The 22,737-nt window shown below is 37.1% G+C and overlaps 1 protein-coding gene and 1 long non-coding RNA gene across 2 annotated transcripts in view; both read right to left on the reverse strand.

The window, feature by feature from the left end:
• LOC129103136 (transcription factor IIIB 90 kDa subunit-like) overlaps positions 1 to 18,046 on the reverse strand; it is a 107,613-nt gene extending 89,567 nt beyond the window's left edge. The window contains 5 exon segments of the mRNA XM_054613435.1: positions 2,180 to 2,211; positions 5,509 to 5,682; positions 12,645 to 12,725; positions 15,437 to 15,645; positions 17,837 to 18,046. Of these exon segments, the coding sequence (XP_054469410.1) occupies positions 2,180 to 2,211; positions 5,509 to 5,682; positions 12,645 to 12,725; positions 15,437 to 15,620 (471 nt within the window). The 5' untranslated portion in view covers positions 15,621 to 15,645; positions 17,837 to 18,046.
• A 2,464-nt stretch (positions 18,047 to 20,510) lies between these two features.
• On the reverse strand, positions 20,511 to 22,532 carry LOC129103964 (uncharacterized). The gene is made up of 4 exons (XR_008531754.1): positions 22,443 to 22,532; positions 21,559 to 21,628; positions 21,203 to 21,255; positions 20,511 to 20,540 (listed from the first exon to the last, which is right to left on the reverse strand). It is a non-coding gene; the product is annotated as an uncharacterized LOC129103964 (long non-coding RNA).
• Between the last annotated feature and the right edge of the window lie 205 nt (positions 22,533 to 22,737).

The following is a 22,737-nucleotide window of genomic DNA, read 5'->3' on the forward strand; positions in this document are numbered from 1 at the left end:
TAAATTCAATTTTATAGCCCAGTATGAATCAGAAATGTGCCTCAGAGGGTTTAACAATCTGTCAAGCACATGACTTCCACTGGAAAAGAAAAACTAACTCCCAAAAATCATTTAACAGGGAGAAAAATATATTATGTGTGTCTGTTTCCGCTATCTTTGATGTGGAACTTTATATGCTGTAATCTTTGCCAGGACTCTCTCCAAAAAAGGGATATTAAATCTCAAATGTGATTATCCTAATAAAATAAAAAGGTTAAATAAAAAAATATATAATAATAAAACAAGATGAATAAGACGTTTCTAACTCTGCCTCATCTAAAGATGTTGTTCTGTTAAATCAATGAGCATTGTTAAATAAACAAAAAACAAAAAAATGTCCACCTTAAAAAAAACATTTGTCTTTTTCTCCCTATGAATAGAAATAAAGAGGAGATTAAAGTCTAAACTTCCCAAATCCCAGTATTTAACAAGCTTGGAACCAGATCCAAAACGAGAGATTATCTGAACACAATCTGGCTCAATTAGGACTTATTATATTATATATATTTAATGAGAGAAATATGACGGAAAATAAATAAATTAGGGCTTTTTTTCTACACCTTCAAGAGTGTAAATAACAGATTATATTCACAGTGAAGGCTTCTCGGTGGCCTGAGACGACCCCTCAGACTGAAGCACTGTCTGAATGTGGAGTTCATCCTCTGCGTGGTCTCTTTCCAAACCACCTGTTGCTCAAAATCTCAAGCATGTGTGCAGAGTTATGCATCGTATGTGTCGGGGGGGGGGGGCACGAACAAAATCTGGAGAAGCTCATCACATTAGCAGAATAAAATAACAGCTGATATTCTCCGCCAGGAATGAACTTCACAGCTCGACCAATATGCTTATTCTGACGTGATTAACTTTGCGCCTCGGACTGACAAAAGCTCTCCATTCATGCAAACAATGCAGAGCAGACGGAGCGGCCTCGGGGTGGGGATCCATAAAAAGAAGCGATTGGTGGAGGAATTGACGGCCCCACCCACCCAAAAATCCACTCCAAATCCACTCCCAGCCTCCTCATGCCGGGGCGTGGACGATGGTGTGGGTGGTGGTGGTGGTGGAGGGGGGTGCTCCTCCAGGACAGCTGGGTGCATAAAAATACCCCCCCCCCCCCCCCCTGAGAAATGTCCCACCACCTCTGACCAGCTGTGACTCTGAGAAATGTCCCACCACACCCCTGACTCACCGTGAATCGGCTGCCATTAAAAATGCAGCGAAACGGGAGGGCCTTCTAACACACACACACACACACACACACACACACACACGCACACACACACACGCAAACACACAAACACACACACACACACACACACACACACACACGACTCGGTTTAATTACACGGGGGAAAGTCTGGATGCAAGACGACTGCGGGGTCGAGTGGTTAGGCAGCAGAGGTGCATTATGGGCCTTGCGGGTGGGAGTGTGTACTTTAGTGGCATCGACACATTAAAAGAGAGAATTAAAGAGTCTGGAAAAGTTATTTTAAGTTCAGCTTTTTACAACCGTTCGCAGATCTGTTGAATAAATCAACGACAAACATGGCAGTGTTTAAATTAAAGTTGGTCATCAACTATTTTTGATAATTGATTCATTATTTAAGTCAGTTTTCAAGCTAATATGCCAAAACATTTCATGGTTTGAGCTTCCTAAAAATAAAATGTGTTACTTCTGCAATGTGAGCACAGAACTGGTTCTATACTGGGGCGTCTGAGCCGTTGTATAAAGTGACAGATTTTAGGATTTGCTGTTCCACACATTCAAAAGGTAGTTTTGTCCAAATCAAATGGTATAAGTTTTTTTTTTTTCAAAATAAATGGTTAATGGATTAAAAAACAGCCATGTTTATAAAAGGGTTTCAGCGATAAGTGGATACATCTTCATTAAAATGAATCTGAAGCCACTTTGATAATTGATTCATCAGTTAAGTCAGTTTTCAAACAAGGAAAGGAGATTTTGATGCTTCCTTTTTTCTGTAATTTCACAAAATTGAATATTTTGGTGTATTTAAACTGTTGCCCGGACAAAACAAGACATTTGTAGACCACCAAAAATCAGATTTCTCAATTTTGTTTCTGATATATAAAGAAAATAATTCTTCTTATTAATCGATTAGCAATTTAATTTGAATCTTACCTGCAGGAGATCACTGAGGTCCAGCAGCATGTCTGAGAGAAACTTGTTAAGGAAACTGAACCAAAAGAATCACAGTTAAAAAAACAACAACATTTGTTATGATTTCATTTTGTGAGAGACAGAAAGATGAGGAAAAATATGAAGCCTATTTAGTTTTCAGACGGCGGGCTGATAAAATCAAACAACTTTATTACACATTCACAAATTTGAATCTGTGAGGTTTTTAGTTTTTAACTCGTTCATATTTGTGGATGCATTTTTTTCCCCCTGCACACAAATTTGACAGACAAACTATTTGCTTTATGGCGGCGTGACGATGATGACGATGATGATGATGATGTGACAGTCGATCTAATGAGACTCTGCAGCGTCACCTCTGACCAGACGGCTGTAACTTTCACACGGCCTCTGGACATCCCACCCTCCCAATGACCTCCACCCCCCCACCACCACAACACTACGTTTGGAGGACGTCCGTCTCCGTGGCGACGGGCGCACCTGTCTCTAAACTGCCTGGGCGGATTAGTGGGGCTCCTCTGGAGAAAAAAAAAAAAAAAAAAAAAAGGGCCTCACAATGGAATTAGCAGCAGCAGATGAAATGGAAAAGATAATCCCAGCGCACGCCGTCTGGAGATTACAGGCGACTCCCTTAATCAGGGAAACAAACGACAGCAGGTCCTTCAACACATCTGGGTCCACTGAGGGGGGGAACAAACGCTTACACCTTCTATTTGGTGCCTATTTACTTAAATATCCAGAGAAATGGGTGTTTAAAACTGAAGCAGCGGTCACATGCTGCATTTAGAGAGAAGAAAAAGAATCTGCATCAGTTCTTTTATCTTCGTAAACGCTGACAAATGTCTAAATGTTGCCTAATGCGAGTAATAAACAACACTGCATCTCCTTGGATACATAGAAAACCTGTATGTGAAAAAAAACGTATGTATTTAAAAAAAAAAAAAAGGTAGAATTGAATGCTGGCTGTTCAACTATAAAAAGACACAAAAAAAACAATAATTTCCAAACTTAAAAAGAGACACGTGTCATAAACAAATATAACACCCACACTGTTTTATTCACTTGCTTCTTACATTTTGAAACAGTAACCTGATGAAGGTCTCTGCTGAGAAACGATGTCACTAAATATCTCTAAATGCGAGTGAAGAAGGAAGGTGTGCGGGAGTATTTCTATACTATATTGTCTACACGAGGTATATTCTCCCACGAACCCGTCGACCTACTGCTGTGCAAAGGTTTGCTCGTTTTATAAATAAATATAACAGAATGGAAATCTTCGTGCTCGTCTCTCTTCCAAGATGCGTTTTGACAATTTTTTTTACATTTGTTGTGTTTCTATTCAACTGTCAAGCTAATTTTAAAGGAACTTAAAAAGTTTAAAGAAGTCAAAATTGGTAGCGATTCGAGAAATCGATCAACTGGTTTGGAGCAAATGAACTCGGCTACAAAGCAGTTTGGTCAGAAGTTGGTGCCAGAGGCTAATAGTGGCTGTCATCTGCAAGTAAACAGCGTAGAAGAATAAGAATAAGAAGAATAAGAAGAATAAGAAGATAGGGGGTTGTGTAACGGAAATAAAGCAAGTTGCCTTGAGAGAAAAAGAGAGGTCCTCAGGAATTTGTCTCAGGTTTTAATTCATCTTTCATGTCCGACGCTATTGGCCAGGTTTCATTTTTCACGTTCGCATGTTATAAAGAATATCCCGCTTTTTTTTTGGAAAATGCCAAAACAACGGCACTCCTCTTTTAAGGCTCTCTCTCCAAAAAAAAGCTAACATCAGACAAACGGTTGAAGTGATTGTGATCGACGGGGAGGATTTGTTTTTTTACGATTTTGTTATGGCAGTTATTTTGGGGAGAATTTCCTCCTCTGAAAAAAAGATGAATGGGCAAATAAAGAGGCGTAAATCAGGAAGGAAAGGGAAGTAAGTTAAAGGACGAAGGAAGCGGAGTCGTTAAGATGCAGCCTGAACCGGTGACATGAAGCCCAGACGGTCCGGCCCGTCCTCGTTAAACTGAGCTCCAGATTCAGACGGATGTTATCTTTTACACTCTGCTGTCCGGATTCTCTCCTGCGACAACATTGCAGACTCACTCAGCTGTGCAAAAGGAAGTGAGCAGAGCTATTTTTATCCTCCAACACACACACATACACACAAAAGCCTGGTAAACAATGCAGCAGGAAGGCATTATACCCTCCGCGTCCTGCTTTTCATCAGGTAAACCCATCCCGGTCGCCCTGCGCTGCCGTTACGTAACAACATCATCATCCTCGGAGGCGAAGTGAGTCAGGAGTGAACCGACAAAAACACACAAACACAAAAGAGCCGCCCTGTTTATGACAAAAGGATGAAGCTGAGCTCAATAAGCTGCCGTTAGCAGATTATGAAACATGAAGAAAGGCAGTGACTGGGGGGGGAAACCCACACTTTGATCTGCCGCCTTCCACCAGTTAAAGATGCAAGCTGGCAAATTGTTGTGTAAAAACTTGTTCTCATGTGATGCTGAAACTTTTGCTCGGCTGTTAAAACGTGTGATCAAATGAAAAGCGCCTCGTTGTGCATGCAGGAAACACAGCTCCACACTTTTGATTAGGTTTCCTTTCAGAGAGGATTCTTTTTCTACTTTGTAACACAATATTTGATTAGACTTTTTTTGATTTCGATTATCAAAAAATTGATTTTAAGCAAAATTAAAAAAGAGAATACGTTTTTTCAGCTTCTTAAATAAGAATATGTAATGATTTTCTTTGTTTTCCATGATAGTAAGACTAATTTGGACTCGTATGTACATTTTCTTTTTTTTATTTATCCATTTTCTTATATTTTATAGTTTAAAAAATGTATTCAAGGAAATATCAATAAGGTAGGTTTCTCTGTAATGTTTGTATTGCAGCATTTTATACAATTCAAAATTCTTGGGATTTCTGCATGTATGTAAAAAGTTGTTAAGCACATTTGTGCATGTAAATAGATATGTCAATAAAGTCATTTTTTCCTTTTTGAGATGTATGACAGTCAGTTTGGGACAACATTTCCCATCATGCTTTAGGCGATACAAACAGGAAGTTTAAGAACCATAGAGTCATTCATTAGCTGTTGCCAACACATAATTATTTAAAGTAATTCGCTAAAAGCAGTTTCTGTTTGATGTCTGTATCCACGGTAACGGTGCAATCACCGGCATTTAACCCGATACTGCAGAAATCACACGGGTGTATCATAAAGGTCTTAAATCCACGTTGAATGTACTTTTAAAGATCATTAACCATTTTCAAAACATTACCATCACAAAGAAACGGAACATAAAGGATACGCGGCGTTCCCTCGGTGCGGCAGACCAGGTAGAGACACGCGGCGACCACGTGGGCGTTCTTGCGTCCGCGGGTCAGGTGCTTCATGAGCGCCATCTTGTAGAAGTTCAACGCCGTGTCCAGACAGTGTTTGTTCATCTGCAGCTGGTGACCCAGAGTGTTGATGTTCTGTCTCGCTGGAGAGACACACAAATGACAGAAAACGTGTCAGTTTGCAGAAAATACTGCGACAGTGTTTCATTTAAAAACATGTGAAAGTACTCAGAATCTCATCTGCTTTTATTGTTTATGTGGAAAAGAGGAAGAACAAGCAGGAATTTAAGCAGAAACAGGGTTTATGAATTATCTTCCAGATGCATAAAAGCGCTCAGTAAGTTTCAGAGAACGTTAGCGCTGAGAAGTGAGAAAGTGGTGAGTCTGATCCCAACACGAACCTGTTTTTGATCAGAACACACACACACACACACACACACAATATTACACAATACATAAACGTGACATCGCACGCTGCAAACAAAAAGGTATGTGGGCTCCACCTTTAGACACGCACACAAAAGCAGGTTATATGAGTTAAGTGTAATTAAGTGTAGATGCATAGACATGCTCACGCTAGCTACTGTTGTTCTAACATACTCTGCCAACGTTAGCCCCACAGGGTTTTAACGTAGAAATACACGTTTTAGGAACTTATAACTCCTATCCAGATAACTGGTATCAATATTAAACCACAACCACAAATCCATGAAACCAGGCTGCACGTGAAGAACATCTGAAAGCATTAATGAGAGTCTGTGGAGCTACATGATGCTACGCTATGATTGGCCAATCTGCGTTTGAGGGGCGGGATTCAGCGAAAGCGTCAAATGAATTGCAGAGAGAGAGAGAGTGTGTGTGTGTGTGTGTGTGTGTGTGTGTGTGTGTGTGTGTGTGTGTGTGTGTGTGTGTGTGTGTGTGTGTGTGTGTGTGTGTGTGTGTGTGTGTGTGTATAGAGAATTTATGACCTTGGATGAGCTCAACATGTGAGTGTGTATGTCTGAGACCGTGAGAGTCTCGGAACTCATCGTGTGTCATTGTGCGGTTTCAGTTTAACTCTCAGATCTGAGACCAGAAGATTTCAATAGTAAAGTGACACAAACACAATCATCCGCACCACGTCTGGGTCTCAGTTCTCTCTTCCGACTCTCTCTCTCTCTCTCTCTCTCTCTCACATCACTCGAGCTGAATGACGATAAAGCAGCATTTAATAAAACACTCTCGCCACAAGGTCCATTTAGTAACAGTTCTGAAGCTTTAGATTACATCACATTGATCTTCTTTAGCAGATTAAAACTGCTCAGTTGTCACAGAAATGTAAACGTTCCCACTTTTAAGACATCGTGGACAAGACGAGCTTCGAAAAACTACAATTCCATGACGATTTGGCAACTCCATGTGTTGATGAAGATCACACGATATGATCAAAAGTTCCAGAACATCTACTAAATGGACCTTCTAGCGACCTTGATTCCTTCACTAAACACTGCTTCCTGCAGCTCCAAGTCACTTCACAGCCAACATGCAGTACAGAAATACCAAAAGAAATATATATACAAAATAACCATAACCCCAAAACAGCCAGACACCACCAGAACCAAAGACCTAGAGACAGGAAGTTAGAAATGTAATAGGCTACATTTAAAAGTTAACTGCTCCACTGATTCTTATGTTTATGTCACAGATGATAAGTAGGTCAGCGCTGCAGCTTATCAAAAAACAAATACAAACTTAGTTCCCTGCCCTTTACGTGACTCTTCAGCTCAAACCTTAATAGCAGCCTCTAAATAAAGAACCTCATAACATTTACATCAACAACAACTAGGACATCCAGTCCAAGTTTCCAAACAGGATCTGAATAAATCATCAGGGGAGCTATTTAAACCAGCACCTACATACACCTGGAATTAGAAAAACAGCTTCAATGAAAACAGTAAGAGGTGTCAGGAAGCTCCAGAGAAAGCTAGTAAGTGGACCTCGAGTCAAGAATCATTTGTCTAAGTTGCTTCCTTTACAGGACCTAAGTTGGTCCCAAATCACAGATGTGACAACCAAGATGTCTTTGTTATCATGGTTCTATAATTGTAATGTATGGTGCTGTTAGATTGCTGCTAGACCCAAAATGATGTTTTTGAAAGACTAGACGACGACAATAATCGATTGAAGAAATATTTGGTTCGGGAAAAACACGTTATAAAATTTGGAAATTATTTGAATCTATATTTTTTCAATAATTGTTGGCTTTTGGAACGTTCTTGAGTTTTTTTCGAAAAGTTTGGATCACACGAGTCGGGAACAATCCTACGTAGCAACCACTGGAATCTAATTCTTAACATAGTATAATACTAATAATAATAATAGTGTAGGATGGTCTTTATCCAACACTGTGCAGAAATACTGGCTTTAAACAGAGTAAATTGATATGCAAAAAAAAGGCTTTGCAGCTTTCAAATGTTAATGTCAACGTTATAACTGTAGCTTCTAACTATTTGTAACAGCACGACAAAAAATATTAAAAAAAGAAATTGGCTAAAATACCTCTAAAGCGAAGACGTGGTACAACGTTTTTTGTATCGAATGAACCAAATCAGTGAGCTTCAGAGGTGCTGTAGGTAGATTTTGACTTCCGTGGAAAGAGTCTGGCTAGCAGTTTCCCTCTGTTTCCAGTCTTTATGCTAAGCTAAGCTAACCAAGAGAGTGGTATCAACCTATCTAACTCTCGGCAACAATACGAACAAGTATTTTTCCCAAAATGTTTAAACTATTTCTTTCGAAAACAATATGTGTCAGGTCCAGTTTTCAGCCAACAATAAATAAAGTTATTACCATTATATTTATTATTATTATTATTCATTTCTTGCTTAAAAATCTCACAGAAACTAAACAACATTATTTGGAGACGGAGATGTGGGAGTTTGATCTCCACCAACTCCTGAGTAAAATACCTGTCTGCTAAATGCTCCACTTTCTTCACTAGTTCGGTTCGTTGGGTTTATTAGAACTGTTTAATTGTAAATGTGCCACTGAACCAAAACTACGAGCTAAAAACAGGCCAAAAAGCCAAAAAGAGCTGTTGATCATCCTCTGTGTTGCCGTCACTACGAGCAACTCTTTTCACATTACAGAGTCACTTGATTCACTGCTAATATTAAAATAACTAGAATCACAGAAGCTATCTGGCCTCATATCAATATAGTCATACACCTTCCAGCTCTACATCTGGATTTATGGGAATCTGACACTCTGGTTTTACTGCAGCTCCAGTTTGTGATTCAGACAAAGTGTGTTTTCGCACAAAACTGTAAATCTGGCCTTTTTAAAAAGCTCCATTTAAAATTCCAGTCATGGCGTCTGCACACTGCAGCGCCCTGTGTGCACCGATACATGAGGGACTGGTGATGCATTATTGTCCAACACAAATACAGGAAGAGGTGGGGTTCAGGCTCCCAGATATGAATCAGTCGGCGGTGAGACGGAGGAGGAGGAGGTGCAGACGGAGGAGGAGGAGGAGCAGACGGCCACGGGGGAAAGTTTATGGAGGACAGAAAGAAAGAAGAGCTGTTCCTTTCTTAAAGACGCCTGCAGACACACAAACGGTCATAAATCTTGCCACACAAAGAGAGAGAGAGCATGACAAGGGTATTCCCACCGCAACACTGGCACACACTGACACACACACACACACACACACACACAATCAATGTGACATCACCCATTGGTTTGTGCACTGCAGTTTTGAAGCCTCGAGTTTGTTGCAATCTTGTTTTTTCAGAGGGGTGGAGCTAAGTACAACCGACCACTGACATCTTTAGGCGACCAAAAATGATACAATTAACTGATGAAAGGGTCAAAGTTGTGAAATACAGACAACTCCCAGATCAGACAACGCCCTGGTAGCTACCCGTCAATCAGTGTGTAGCCCCGCCCTAAAGCATCCCCTGCTTTATGGTCTGTTTGACTCTAAATGGAGCATCATTTACTAAATGAACATCATGCTGTATTGAAGAAGACTTGAAACTAGAGATTGAGACCATAAACTCATGTTTACAATGTTTACTGAGGGAATAAATCAAGAGAGAAGTAGAGTCATTTTCTCATAGACTTCTATACAACCAGAGGAGTCGCCCCCTGGTGGACAGAAGAGAGAATGCAGCTTTAAGACACTTAAAGTTCACTTTTCAGAACCTGAGGTTGACGCCTGGTTCCAGAGAGGATATCAGATTTTTTTTTGCCGTTCAAATTCAAGTTGCGCACACGGACAGCAATGTCACAGGTTGCCCCAGTTTCAGGTCTTTGTGCTAAGCTAAGCTAAGCTAAGCTAAGCTAAGCGTCTCCTGGCTCCAGCGTCCTTTTTAACCGTACAGACAGAAATAGGAGAAGAATTCTCATCTCATTCTTAGCAAGAAGGCTGCAGCAATAACCAGAAACTATTCCTTTGACTGTATGTTTGAATTTATTGTCTTCACATACTGCAAACAGTGTGAAAAACATATCGAAACCAATCCTCTACACACACCCACAGAACCTTTTTTCCTCATACACTCACTCAGAGAAACACACAGAATATTGCAAAGTATTCTCCAATCCTCATCCGCCTATCTGACACACACACACACACACACACACACACACACACACACACACACACACACACACACACACAGTGACACAACAACACACACACACACACACACACACACACAACACACACACACACACACACACACACACACACACACACACAGAGCCCTGTATCTCATTACTCAGCGTCTGCTGCAGTCTGACAGCTCTGTGACTCTCCGTCTCTGAAGCACCGTCAGCGGTAAACAGCTGCTCCGTCTCTCCGCCCGGCAGCCAGACAAACGTTTATACCGTTTTCTTTCTATAAGTTGTTGTTGTGTTTTTGTACTTGAGCTGCTGAGATAAAAGTCCTGAGGTCCGAGGAACATTTATCGACATGGACGGTGTTATCACAGACAGAGGAAAAATGGAAAAGAGAGGTGAAAGTAGTTTGTCTCCTTTAACAGGAGGGGACTATTTCTGTCCCACTTCAGTTCATTTTCAGTTCGATTTAATCACTTTAATCTCTCGTTAAGAGCGTCGTCTTATTGTCCAGCTGCAAACATCTAAAAGAGAGATCTGCACTGGGGTCTACTTTGTTTAAACGTGCGACAAAATATATAATGTGGTCCAGCAGAGAACACACTTAATATTAATAACCTGATCTATTGATTAATCAGTAATTTAAGCTACTGAATAAAGATGTGGGAGAAGCGTCTGAGCGGCAGCGTGAGGACGTTCCAAAGCGTTGCTGGCAAATCTACCAATAAAGTTTGCTCTACTTGACGACAACAACAACAACACATCTGAGGAAAAGTCATCAAGTGATGCAGGAATGAGTCCAAAAAAACAGAAATGAGTCACTTCCTCTTCCCTCGTATCGAAATTTACGACCTTTTTTAATGTGTTTTTGGTTAGATGTCTGAAATAAGGTCTGTGGTTAACTCAAGCTGAAAAAAAAGTTCTACGATATAAAATGAGGTCAGTAAAAACCCCTCTGGTTTTACGCGTCTTTAAAAAGTGACTAAATGAGACGACTAAACGTCCTCACTAGAACACAAAAAAAGTGTGAAGATTATCTTGCTGACCAAAACTTCCAAATATCATAAACGTTTGTTTCTCAGAGATTATTATCAGCAATAATCCAAAATCTCTCTTTAACAGTTATTTTAGCATAATGCTATGAAACAACAACGTGAAAGGCGTCTCACTGCTCTCATAGCTCAGTTAGAGATTAGCGGTTGAACAAAGTGGAGCATTTAGCAGCTAAAGAGACAGATGTTTCCCTCAGGAGGTGGTGGAGACCAAAAACAGAGCTAAAAGAGAGAGAATATTGGACTTATAATCACCAAATGGACATAAACACGACTCCTAACGAGTGATAATGTTGCTCTATAGCTGCTGGATGTGCAAATATGACAAACTTGAAAAGACTATGAGTGGTTTATGTTCTCAGGGCTTGTTTCTGCTGCCCCCAAGTGGCCAAAAAAATATCTGCAGACAGAAAAAAACAACAACTGCCACCTCCTTTACTTGCTTTTTGGGATAAAAACAACAACCATATTTAACATTGTTTCTTACAGCTGATATGATAATAAACACCTAAATACAGGACAAGTACAACCCTGATTTTAAAGACACAAATAGAACTCTATCATCATCCCTTATTAGGCATCATGTCCATCAACGAAAAGGTAGCGCTTTAATTTTAATTAATTAATTATATATATATATAATTAATTAAATATATATATATATATATATATATATATATATAGTAGGCTAGCATTTCAAATTCTTGATTCACTATTTTAACAGAAAGCATAATTTCCAAATTCATCACAAGGTCTTGGAAGCACAAAAATGCAGGAAACTACTCTTAGATATAGCTCTGAAACAAGCACAAAATGTTTTATAAACTGAATTATTGTGTTTTAAACTCCGCCTTCATGCCTCCGAGGTCAGCTAGCATCATTTGTATCTGCTCAAACATATATAGACTAACTATAAACCAACACCACAGAATGTTACTCAAACTGTTTTTGTCTGATGTAAAAGAAATCCTCCTGCCCTGTGAGACGTACAGTCATAATGTTGGTCGGGTCTAACTAATACTCTGTTCTTAAACTATTAGTCTGGATGTCATGTCACTGTGTTTTCTTTTTCTATGATTCACGGTGGTGTAGGAGATTGATGAAGAGATATTGTATGCATTTCATTAAACTGCTGTCTGTAAAGCAAATTGCCCCTCAGGGACGTTAAAGATTTTGAATCTGAATCAGAGATGACTCATGGAGGACAAATCAGAACCAAAAAGGTGCTTTGACATCAAAATATACCAAATGAAAAACAGATGTTTAACCCAGAAATACGTTGAATGATATTTCAGTTTACCAACAAATGTATCCAAAGCAGTGACTCAGCTGCTGTGTCAGACAAACTGTTGCAACACAGCTGATAAAGAAGAAAGGCTGATGGAGACTGTGGCGTAGACTGTGGTGCTGACAGTGATGTAGTCGTGCGGCGCCCTCTGCTGGTCACTCACCTTTCTGCAGCGTCTGAGCTCTGGACTCCCTCCCCACTCCTGAGAAGTGGTTGTCCCCAAACGACGGGTTGATGCCTCCAGCTGGAAACAAAAGACCAGACAAAGAGCATCAGGACGGGGACTACAGAAACCTAAATAACTTTGTTTTGATCCATTTAAACAAATGAAAACAAATGCAGATTCTTCTCAGTGGAGACTTTAAAAAGAAGCCATTTTTCTGGCTTTAATATGAAAATGTACATTCATTTTTCATCCTAACAGGCCTTTCTAGAAATCAGAATGTTGTTTTCTATTCTTTCAGCACTAATTCTGAATTAAAATGACTAAAATGAATATTACAGATGAGCACTATAATGAAATAAAACTGTTGATCCACAAAAATAAAGCAACATGGCAACTGTTTTAATAAATGATTTATTGTTTTAAGTCATTTTTCAAGCCAAAGAATCCAAACATTTGATGGTTTCAGGTTATTTGGGGATTTTAAACCATTTGTTGGATAAAAGAAGCATTTTGCAGCGTCACCTTGGACTCTGGGAAATAGTGATGAGCATTTTTTTTTTTAAATCATTGTTAATTTTACAGATGCAGATCAATCGATATTGATAATAAGCCATAGCTGCAGCTCTATAACGAACCTTTAATGACTAATAACTATTTAACAATACTTAAAAGCAGATCTGGGAAATATACTCCTTTATCTAAAAGACATTCAAATTAATCCTAATAATCTCCTGTTTTCTTTTCTTTGATGAATCGTTATTCATTTATAAAAATGTATTCAAACTGTGAAAAAAATCTAAGCAAAAAGTTGTTTTTGGCCACAATAATATCTAAAATATATTATACCCAAATAATAATGTATTTACTATCATAAAAGACAAAATAAAATAAAAAAATGCACAATACATTTCTGTCAATAAACTAATCAATTCATCTTTTCAGCTCTGATTTTTTTTCTAAAATTCAATACAAATGTATTATCTCATTCCTTAAATGAAATAAGACAAGCAGTATGGAGTACTGTGGTTCTATCTGACAGCACACTCTAGTGGACATCAGGAGGAACTACAACACATCGAAGAATTTAAGATCATTCTTCTGCAGACTTGGCAGGAGAGAGGCGTCCTGCAGGCTGAAGGTCAAAAATGATCTGGAGGTAAATGTTACACACTGATAAGCAGCTGTGGACCAACACACACACACACACACACCACCCACACCCACGAACTCTCAGAGAAGCTAAAGATAAAAGCCTAAACACCACACAGAAGTAGAAACTCCCGATGTGTCCTCTGATGGTTCTAGTTTTTAGGTTTCACAACAACAACAACAATTCTTTCCTTAAAGAAAGCTACAGGACATAAACCTTTGTAGGTGGACTTACTTTAGAAAAAGGTGACATTTGGATTTGTTACTTTTCTGAGAATATAAAAACTATCAGTCCATAAAAAAAAAATGGTTGATTTCTAGCTTTAGAGAGAAAAAGTGAACTAAAAGTTGAATTCAAAAGAAATCATTAAGAAAAAACAATAACTTATGAACTATAATTAATCATTTATAATTGTGTAATAAATTAAAAGACAAAATCAGAACAAGAAGTCTTAGAAGTGCTCAGAAAAATTCAACCACAATTGAGAAAACTCTTTCCACACACAGTGAAAGTCGGTGTGATCCGGTTGAAAGCTGCAGAATAAACTGGTAAGTGGACCTTGAGCTGAGATTGTTGCTTTAAGTAAATCTAGCCGATAATATTTCTGTGGTTTAGAATTTTAAAAAGGAGGACTTTTACTTGTAATGAGTACTTTTACAATTCATCCCAGGGCGGTTTTACATTAAACTATCAGAAAATTTTAATTCAGGGTTTTAATAATTGGCTTAAATATTTGGAGCATTATTGTGCCGTCTAAATACAAAATTATATTATTTATTTAGAATAAATTAAAAACTCGGAAATACAATAACAGCCGTGAATTTAAAGGAAATACTTCACCCTTTAAATATTCATTTGTACATCAATTACGCATCCTGTTACCTTGAATTCTTTGATATCTTTGTTTTTTTTGTCCTCACCTTTTTCATGTTGAATGGTGATGACTAATCAACTAATTGATGAATTGATTGATAGTTCAGCAGCATTTTAAAAGAACTTCATTTTTTTTAACTTTTAAATGTTATAAATCAATTAATCAACTAATTGATTAATTGACTTATAGTTCCTGTTTGGGCTAGAACTGTTATATTAAAAAAATGACAGTTTTCATTTTTAAAGTAACTAAAGCTTTCAGAGAGATGTAAAGTAAAAGTACAATAATCCCTTTTGAAGTGGCATGAAATGGCATTAGAAAAATACTCAAGTGAAGTACCTCAAACGTGTACATAAGTTATAAAAACATGTTTGAGAGTTTTAACAGGCGAGTATTTTCATCGCTCTCTCAACATCAGTGAAGAAAAAAAGTCAGACGGTAAACTGCTGAATAATAAGTCAATTAATCAACTAATTGATTAATTGACTTGTAGTTTAGCAGCTTATTTTAAACGTTTGTGTTTTTTATGTAACATTTTCCTTTTTAAAGTAACTAAAGCTGTCAGATAGATGTGAAGTAAAAGTACAATAATCCCTTTTGATGTTTGAAGTCTCATGAAATGGAAACAGAAAATACTAGTAAGTAAAAGTACCGTAAATGTGTACACAAGTACAGCACTTGTGTAACTGAACTTAGTCACTAGATCTGATATTAAAGAAACATACGAGACAGTTTTTTACGGAGGAGTCATCTCGTCTCACTCACAGTCAGCGGAGACGAACTGTCCGACGGCCGACGACCCTCCGCCTCCCGTCTCCACGAACTCCACCTCGGACACGATGATGTTGTCCTCCAGCACGGAGCCGCAGGTCATGCAGACGGCATCGCCGCGGGCCTGGTCCACGTCGATGTCCGAGCTGCCGCAGTTCTTGCACACCTTGGAGCTCATGATGACACACGGCGAGCCTCAAAGCCTGATGGGAAAAAAAGAGAGAGGAATTAAAACCCTCAGATTTAAGGAGCAAAAGTTGATATTGATCATGTTTTATTTAGATATTTGTCTTTTATTGATTTTAATGTATTCCAGAGGTTGAACGTACCTCAGTACTCAGTACTTTATCTGTACTTTTGGAGTAAAAAGTACAATATTTACCTCTGAGATGAATTTTAACAGAGTATTTCTACAGTGAGGTATCCCTACTTTTACTGTTGGTACTTTCAGTATATTGTGATGCTAGTACTTTAATACTTAAGTAGAACTCAAAATGCATGTCTTTTACTTGTGACAGAGTACTTCTACAGTGAGGTATTGATACTTTTTCTTCTAGTACTTTTAGTATATTGTGATGCTAGTACTTTAATACTTGTAAAGGCATGTCTTACTTGTGAGAGAGTATTTCTACAGCGTGGTATTGCTACTTTTACTTCTGGTACTTTATATTGTAAGGCCAGTATTTTTATACTCAAGTAGAATTTAAAATGAATGACTTCACCTGTAAACAGAGTATTTCTACAGTGAGGTATTGCTACATTTACTTCTGGTATATTGTGATGCTAGTACTGTTATACTAAAGTATACGTTCAAAATGCATGTGTTTTACTTTTAATAGAGTATTTCTACAGCGTGGTATTGCTACTATTACTTTAGGTACTTTAAGTATATTGTGATGCTAGTACTTTAATACTCAAGTAAAACCCAAAATGCATGCCTTTCACTTATGACAGTATTTCTACAGTGAGGTATTGCTACTTTTACTTCCTGTACTTTAAGTACATTGAGATGCAAGTTCTTTAAAACTATAGTAGAATTTAAAATGCATGCCTTTTACTTGTGAGAGGGTATTTCTACAGTGTGGTATTGCTTCTTTTACTTCTGGTATTTTAAGTATATTGTGATGCTAGTACTTTAATACTTTAAAATGCATGTATTATACTTATAATAAAGTACTTTTACAATGAGGTATTGGTACTTTTACTTTTGTAAATTGTGATGCTAGTACTTTAATACTTAAGTAAAACCCAAATTGCATGTATTTTACTTATGACAGTATTTCTACATGGTGGTATTGTTACTTTTATTACTGATGCATTCAGTATATTGTGATGCTAGTACTTTAATACTTTAAAATGCATGTATTATACTTATAATAAAGTACTTCTACAGTGAGGTATTGTTACTTTTACAAATTGTGATGCTAGTACTTTAATACTTAAGTAAAACCCAAATTGCATGTATTTGACTTTTAACAGAGTATTTCTACATGGTGGTATTGTTACTTTTATTTCTGATGCATTCAGTATATTGTGATGCTAGTACTTTAATACTTTAAAATGCATGTATTTTACTTATAATAAAGTACTTCTACAGTGAGGTATTGTTACTTTTACTTTTGGTACTTTAAGTATATTGTGATGCTAGTACTTTTATACTAAAGTAAAATTCAACAATGCATGTATTTTACTTTTAACAGAGTATTTCTACATGGTGGTATTTTATACTTTTACTTTTAGTACTTTGGACATATTGTGATGCTACTACATTCATATTGTGATGCTACATTCATACTTTTAGTAGCTATTGACTCAAATTGCATATATTTTACTTTTAACAGAGTACCTCTACAGTGAGGTATTGCTTATTTTACTTCTGGTGCATTCAGTATATTGTGATGCTAGTACTTTAATACTTTAAAATGCATGTATTATACTTATAATAAAGTCCTTCTACAGTGAGGTAGTGCTTCTTTTACTCGGGTAAAGCACCAGAGTCCTCTCTGTCTGCAGGTTCCTCTCATGACCGTGATTCTGCAGAACTTCCCCGGCTCGTCTGCTCTCATTGGCCGGGTAGCTACGTGGCACTGCACCGGGGCGGTTTCCTCTTTTAACTAGCCGACACTGAGGCTCCTTTCTGGGGCTCAAAAGGTCCCAACCACAGCCCTGAACTGCTCAATGAGTGTGTGTGTTTTAAACGCTTACAACAAGCTGGAGCCTGAACGCATCACGTGTTGACAGCTGATGGCAGGAAGCTAAAGGGCTAGCCGGGAAAACAGACTTCAATAGACACTTTAAGAGACATGCAGAAGGTGTAATGAAGGTTCATTGATCTAAGCAGAGCCACAGGGAGTCAGAACACAGGTGATCCGTGCAGGTGTCGGTGTTTCATACCTGTAATCCGGTGATCTGTCCCCGTCTGCAGACACGTGTCAGCCTCCACACCTGACGTCTTTAATGCAATAAAAACGTGTTTAATGCAATAAATGTGATGTTGACAGTGTTCCTCATCCACTCACACACTCATCGCATCGTAGCTGTTGTAATTAAAAGAGCAGCCGGCCACGTGACAGCGCGGAGGGTTAATAAACGCTGTGATGTCGCTGCAACCCCTGAACGCAACACACAACACATGTGCGTTTAATGCTGTGACGTCACGGGCGAGACCAACTCGGAGCGGAGCGGGGGGGTGGCGCGGAGTCGAGATGATGTTTAATTAATATAATAATAGCAAAATAGGGTTATTTTTTTGTAAATATGAGGCAGATGATGGTTGTTAGATGTGTGTTGAAAGTTGTAAAATGTAAAATTAGCAATAAAGTCGGCGTAAAGAGTTAACACCGGCAACGGAATCCCCTACTTATGTAACGGCACTTCTTACGTCCCTGCTTGTATACGGACCGTTATGCTTAATGGAGAAAATACTACAAAGTAAAATGTATAAAAAATAAAATAAAAGTTCAATCTTGTGTATTTGTTTTTATGCACATTTTCCATTCACCATGTTTAAGTTGCATTTATTTGTTGCATTTTGATTTAAATATTGTGTTGTCATCAAGTATGACCTACATGTACATTTTTATTCCTGTTCTATCTTTATTTTGTTGTATAGTATGTGTATTTATTGTCTGTGTAGTTGTATATTGTCTGTGTAGTTGTATAGTATGTGTATTTATTGTCTGTGTAGTTGTATAGTATGTGTATTTATTGTCTGTGTAGTTGTATAGTATGTGTATTTATTGTCTGTGTAGTTGTATAGTATGTGTATTTATTGTCTGTGTAGTTGTATAGTATGTGTATTTATTGTCTGTGTCTGTAGTATTGTATAGTATGTATGTATTTATTGTCTGTGTAGTTGTATAGTATGTGTATTTATTGTCTGTGTAGTTGTAGTTGTATTTATTGTCTGTGTAGTTGTATAGTATGTGTATTTATTGTCTGTGTAGTTGTATAGTATGTGTATTTATTGTCTGTGTAGTTGTATAGTATGTGTATTTATTGTCTGTGTAGTTGTATAGTATGTGTATTTATTGTCTGTGTAGTTGTATAGTATGTGTATTTATTGTCTGTGTAGTTGTATAGTATGTGTATTTATTGTCTGTGTCTGTGTAGTTGAGCTGCTGCAACACTTGAATTTCCCCCATGGGGATCAATAAAGGAATATAATAATAATTTACTTTATTTTAGAGGTATTTGTACTTGTTTTCCATTTTGTGTTACTTTATATTTGTTAAATAAATAAAAAAGTAAAAGGTTTAATTGAGGCTTTTACATGAGGCTTCAGCAGTGTGTTTAGTCAAATCAAGTTGGTATCCCCCAAAGTTATGGTGTTTTTATTATGAAGATGTTAAATAAAAAATAACTGTTATAGTAAACAAAGTATAAGAATAGAAGTAAGAATGAAAACTATAAAATAGCAATTAAAGACAAAGTTACATGATAAAGTGAGCAAGCAAGTCTATATATCACTGTACACCAAAATAATACATGTGATTACGTAATGATACTTTGTCTTATCTGCAACGTAATATTAATGTAATATAGTATATATACTTTAATTATTCTTTTTATTTATTTATTCTATCCTTGTTTTATTAACCATCTTAACCTGTATTTAATACAACTCATGTGTTTACCAAATCTTATCGTCTGCAAAACTTGAAGCATAGCAGGTTACATAAATATAGAAATCATTGTTGGTGTTTAACTTGATTTTATTGGTTTAAGGAGATCATATCTCAACAGATACATGTTAGGTATCAGGATTAGGTATTAGGTGTTACAGGTATCAGGATTAGGTAAACGGACCAGTAGAATTATCTTCTGACGGCGGCCTCAGCAACGTTACAATCCCACTTCCATCCATCTGGGGAGTACGGAGGCAACACTAGAGCCAGGGGTCGGTTCATCCGTTCTGGGCAGCTAGAAATTTGGTCGATCATTTGGATTGAAGCTGCGCGCTAAGTAGAAAAAAAATAAAACATTTTAAGGTTACAAAACACAATGATTCTTTGTGATTATACTCTGAAGAAAACATACTTATTAATCTTATATTCCATTCCATAAATTATAGACACTGACATTTGCATAGAAAGAGTTTCTATCCTTGCATGTTTTTCATATTAGCTCATTTAAATACCTGCAAATGTGTGTTTTTGCAACAAAATCTCTCATCTGTAAGCTGATATTTCATTTTATTGGAAAAATACTGTCTCCTCTATATATATATATATATATATATATATATATATATATATATATATATATATATATATATATATATATATATATAAAATGATAAATCTAAACCCTGAAATCTGAATAAAGGAAAAACAATCTACAGGCTAAAGAACAGGACTAATACAGGCACTTGTGTGTGTGTGCGTGTGTGTGTGTGTGTGTGTGTGTGTGCATGTGTGTGTGTGTGTGTGTGTGCATGTGTGTGTGTGTGTGTGTGTGTGTGCAGATACATTGCGTGTGTGTGTGTGCATGTGTGTGTGCGTGTGTGTGCATGTGTGTGTGTTTGTAATACGCTAATGAAAGCAGATACATTTTAATGTTCATGAAAAGCTTACCTTTGGTTCTTGGTGACCTGGTTCTACAAGAGAGAAAGAAATCAGTTCATAAAACAACAACACAAGCAGAGTGAATAGAGAACATTTTTCAACGTGTTTTTCTTCTTTCATTCTTTGGGAGATGATAAAATGTTTGGAGGATATTTTCTCATCCATCTCAATAAAAAGAGAATAATAAAACAAAAAATATCCAGTCACAGCAACAGTTGGATACATCCCAACTAGCAACATGTGACATTATATAAACAATATTTAAAATGAGTTAAAGTGCATACAGTAGGTAGGCAATGCATTTATGCTAAAGCACAGAAGTACAGAGACAATATTTGCTTGGCAGCACAGTAACGTGTACGTTGTGCAGGTTTGGCAGACGGAAAAAACATCTAGAAGCTGATATTTAGTGTCAGTTAGAAAAAAAGATATTATGATAAATCTAAACCCTGAAATAAATGAATGATGAGACAATCAAATCGGAGAAATCCAGGCACTGTTGGTTTATGTGACGAGACAATAATAAATGAGTTTCTATTAACAACAAAGTTTATTTAACCCTAACTGTGTGTGTGTGTGTGTGTGTGTGTGTGTGTGTGTGTGTGTGTGTGTGTGTGTGTGTGTGTGTGTGTGTGTGTGTGTGTGTGTGTGTGTGTGTGTGTGTGTGTGCGTTTTATTGTAAATAAAAACTTACCTAAGAGAGAAGAGAACCTTGATCTTTTGAAATCAAGGTTTGGAAACCTCGACCTGATGACAATAGGAGGCAAATATAAATCTTCACCTTCCATTCTCAGTTTGGTAGACAATACCAAAAATTTGATTATAAAACAATAAAAAGCAGACTGAATAGAAAAATGTTGCAATGTTTTTTTTTTTTTTTTTCAGGAAACTTTTTGTAAATATGCTCAGCTAAAAACACAGGATTTTATAACCAGAAATGCACTGAGGAACAATAATTACTCTTCTGAAGTCTACACAGGTCACACAGCGATAGCAGCATGTCTACATACATAGATACTAATATTATAAAGTAACATGAAAATGACTTACTTCTTGTCACAAGATCCAGAGCTGTCTGGTGAGGAGTTAGTCTTCCCAGACATACTGTTTACTGGTCAGTCTGTAACAAAAACACACACACACACACACACACACACACACACACACACACACACACACACACACGTTTGAATAAAGATGGTGGAGTGCTGAATATTGAAGCCCATTTTTCTTCCACTGTGATGAAAAAAAAGGATCCTGTAAGTAATATTAATTAGAAAGTTTCTCAATATTTGACTTAGTATGCATGATCAGAGTAATTTAAAATACACTTAATTTTACTATAAATGTAATATGTGACTTTGTTATTTTAAAACTAAATGTAAAATCTTGTAAAGGTACATCCTTCCCCCTTTTAAACTTTATTTTACAATGTTGACATTGCTCTCACTTTAACTGCAAAATAAATGTAACATAACACTTCTACTATCTTCGATAGTTTCTTATTATTATGACAATGTCGTTGTTTTTAAAATAAAAGTTTCTACCAGGAACTTTCATTTTGTGTCGATTCTGGCGACCCCTGTGGACAAAAGTGGTATTGTTTCAGAGCTGCAGGGTAAAGACCAAAGTCTTTACAGAGGAATAAAAATGCTCCCTGGGAGATTAGAAATAGACAATATTCTGTCTGATGGTCTCGTTTACTGATGTAGTTCATATAGAGGCATCATGACTACTTTAAGACCGTTTCATAACCAATTAACCTCACAGTAACTTAAAGGGGTGGAAATGTCCTCAGTAGTCAGTCACTATGTATATTATGATTAAGATAATTCATCAATGTATGTAAAAATTAAATAAGATTAAAACAGACAAAAAGAAAAACAAGATATCGATAGAATAGTTGAAGTATATAAAACACGGAGTTACAATACCTTTCTGTGGTGAAAAACAACCGTGTCTCGAGAGGTTAAAGTGAAACTATTCAACTTCATAAACCCATCCCCCAAACTTACCAACTTTACTCATCATACAGAGAATACATTTAGAGGTGGGGTAAGGGACAGAAGAAACACAATGATGAACAACACAATGATATAAATAAGTAGAGAAGTAAAAAAGAAGAAAAAACAACAAATAATAGAAGTAAAAATAGAAAATGTACAAGATCAATAAAGACAAAGTTATGAGGTAAACAGTGTACACCAGAATATGTAATGTGACATAATG

The sequence above is a fragment of the Anoplopoma fimbria genome, chromosome 15 (assembly GCF_027596085.1).
Source record: "Anoplopoma fimbria isolate UVic2021 breed Golden Eagle Sablefish chromosome 15, Afim_UVic_2022, whole genome shotgun sequence".
Lineage (NCBI taxonomy): Eukaryota > Metazoa > Chordata > Actinopteri > Perciformes > Anoplopomatidae > Anoplopoma > Anoplopoma fimbria.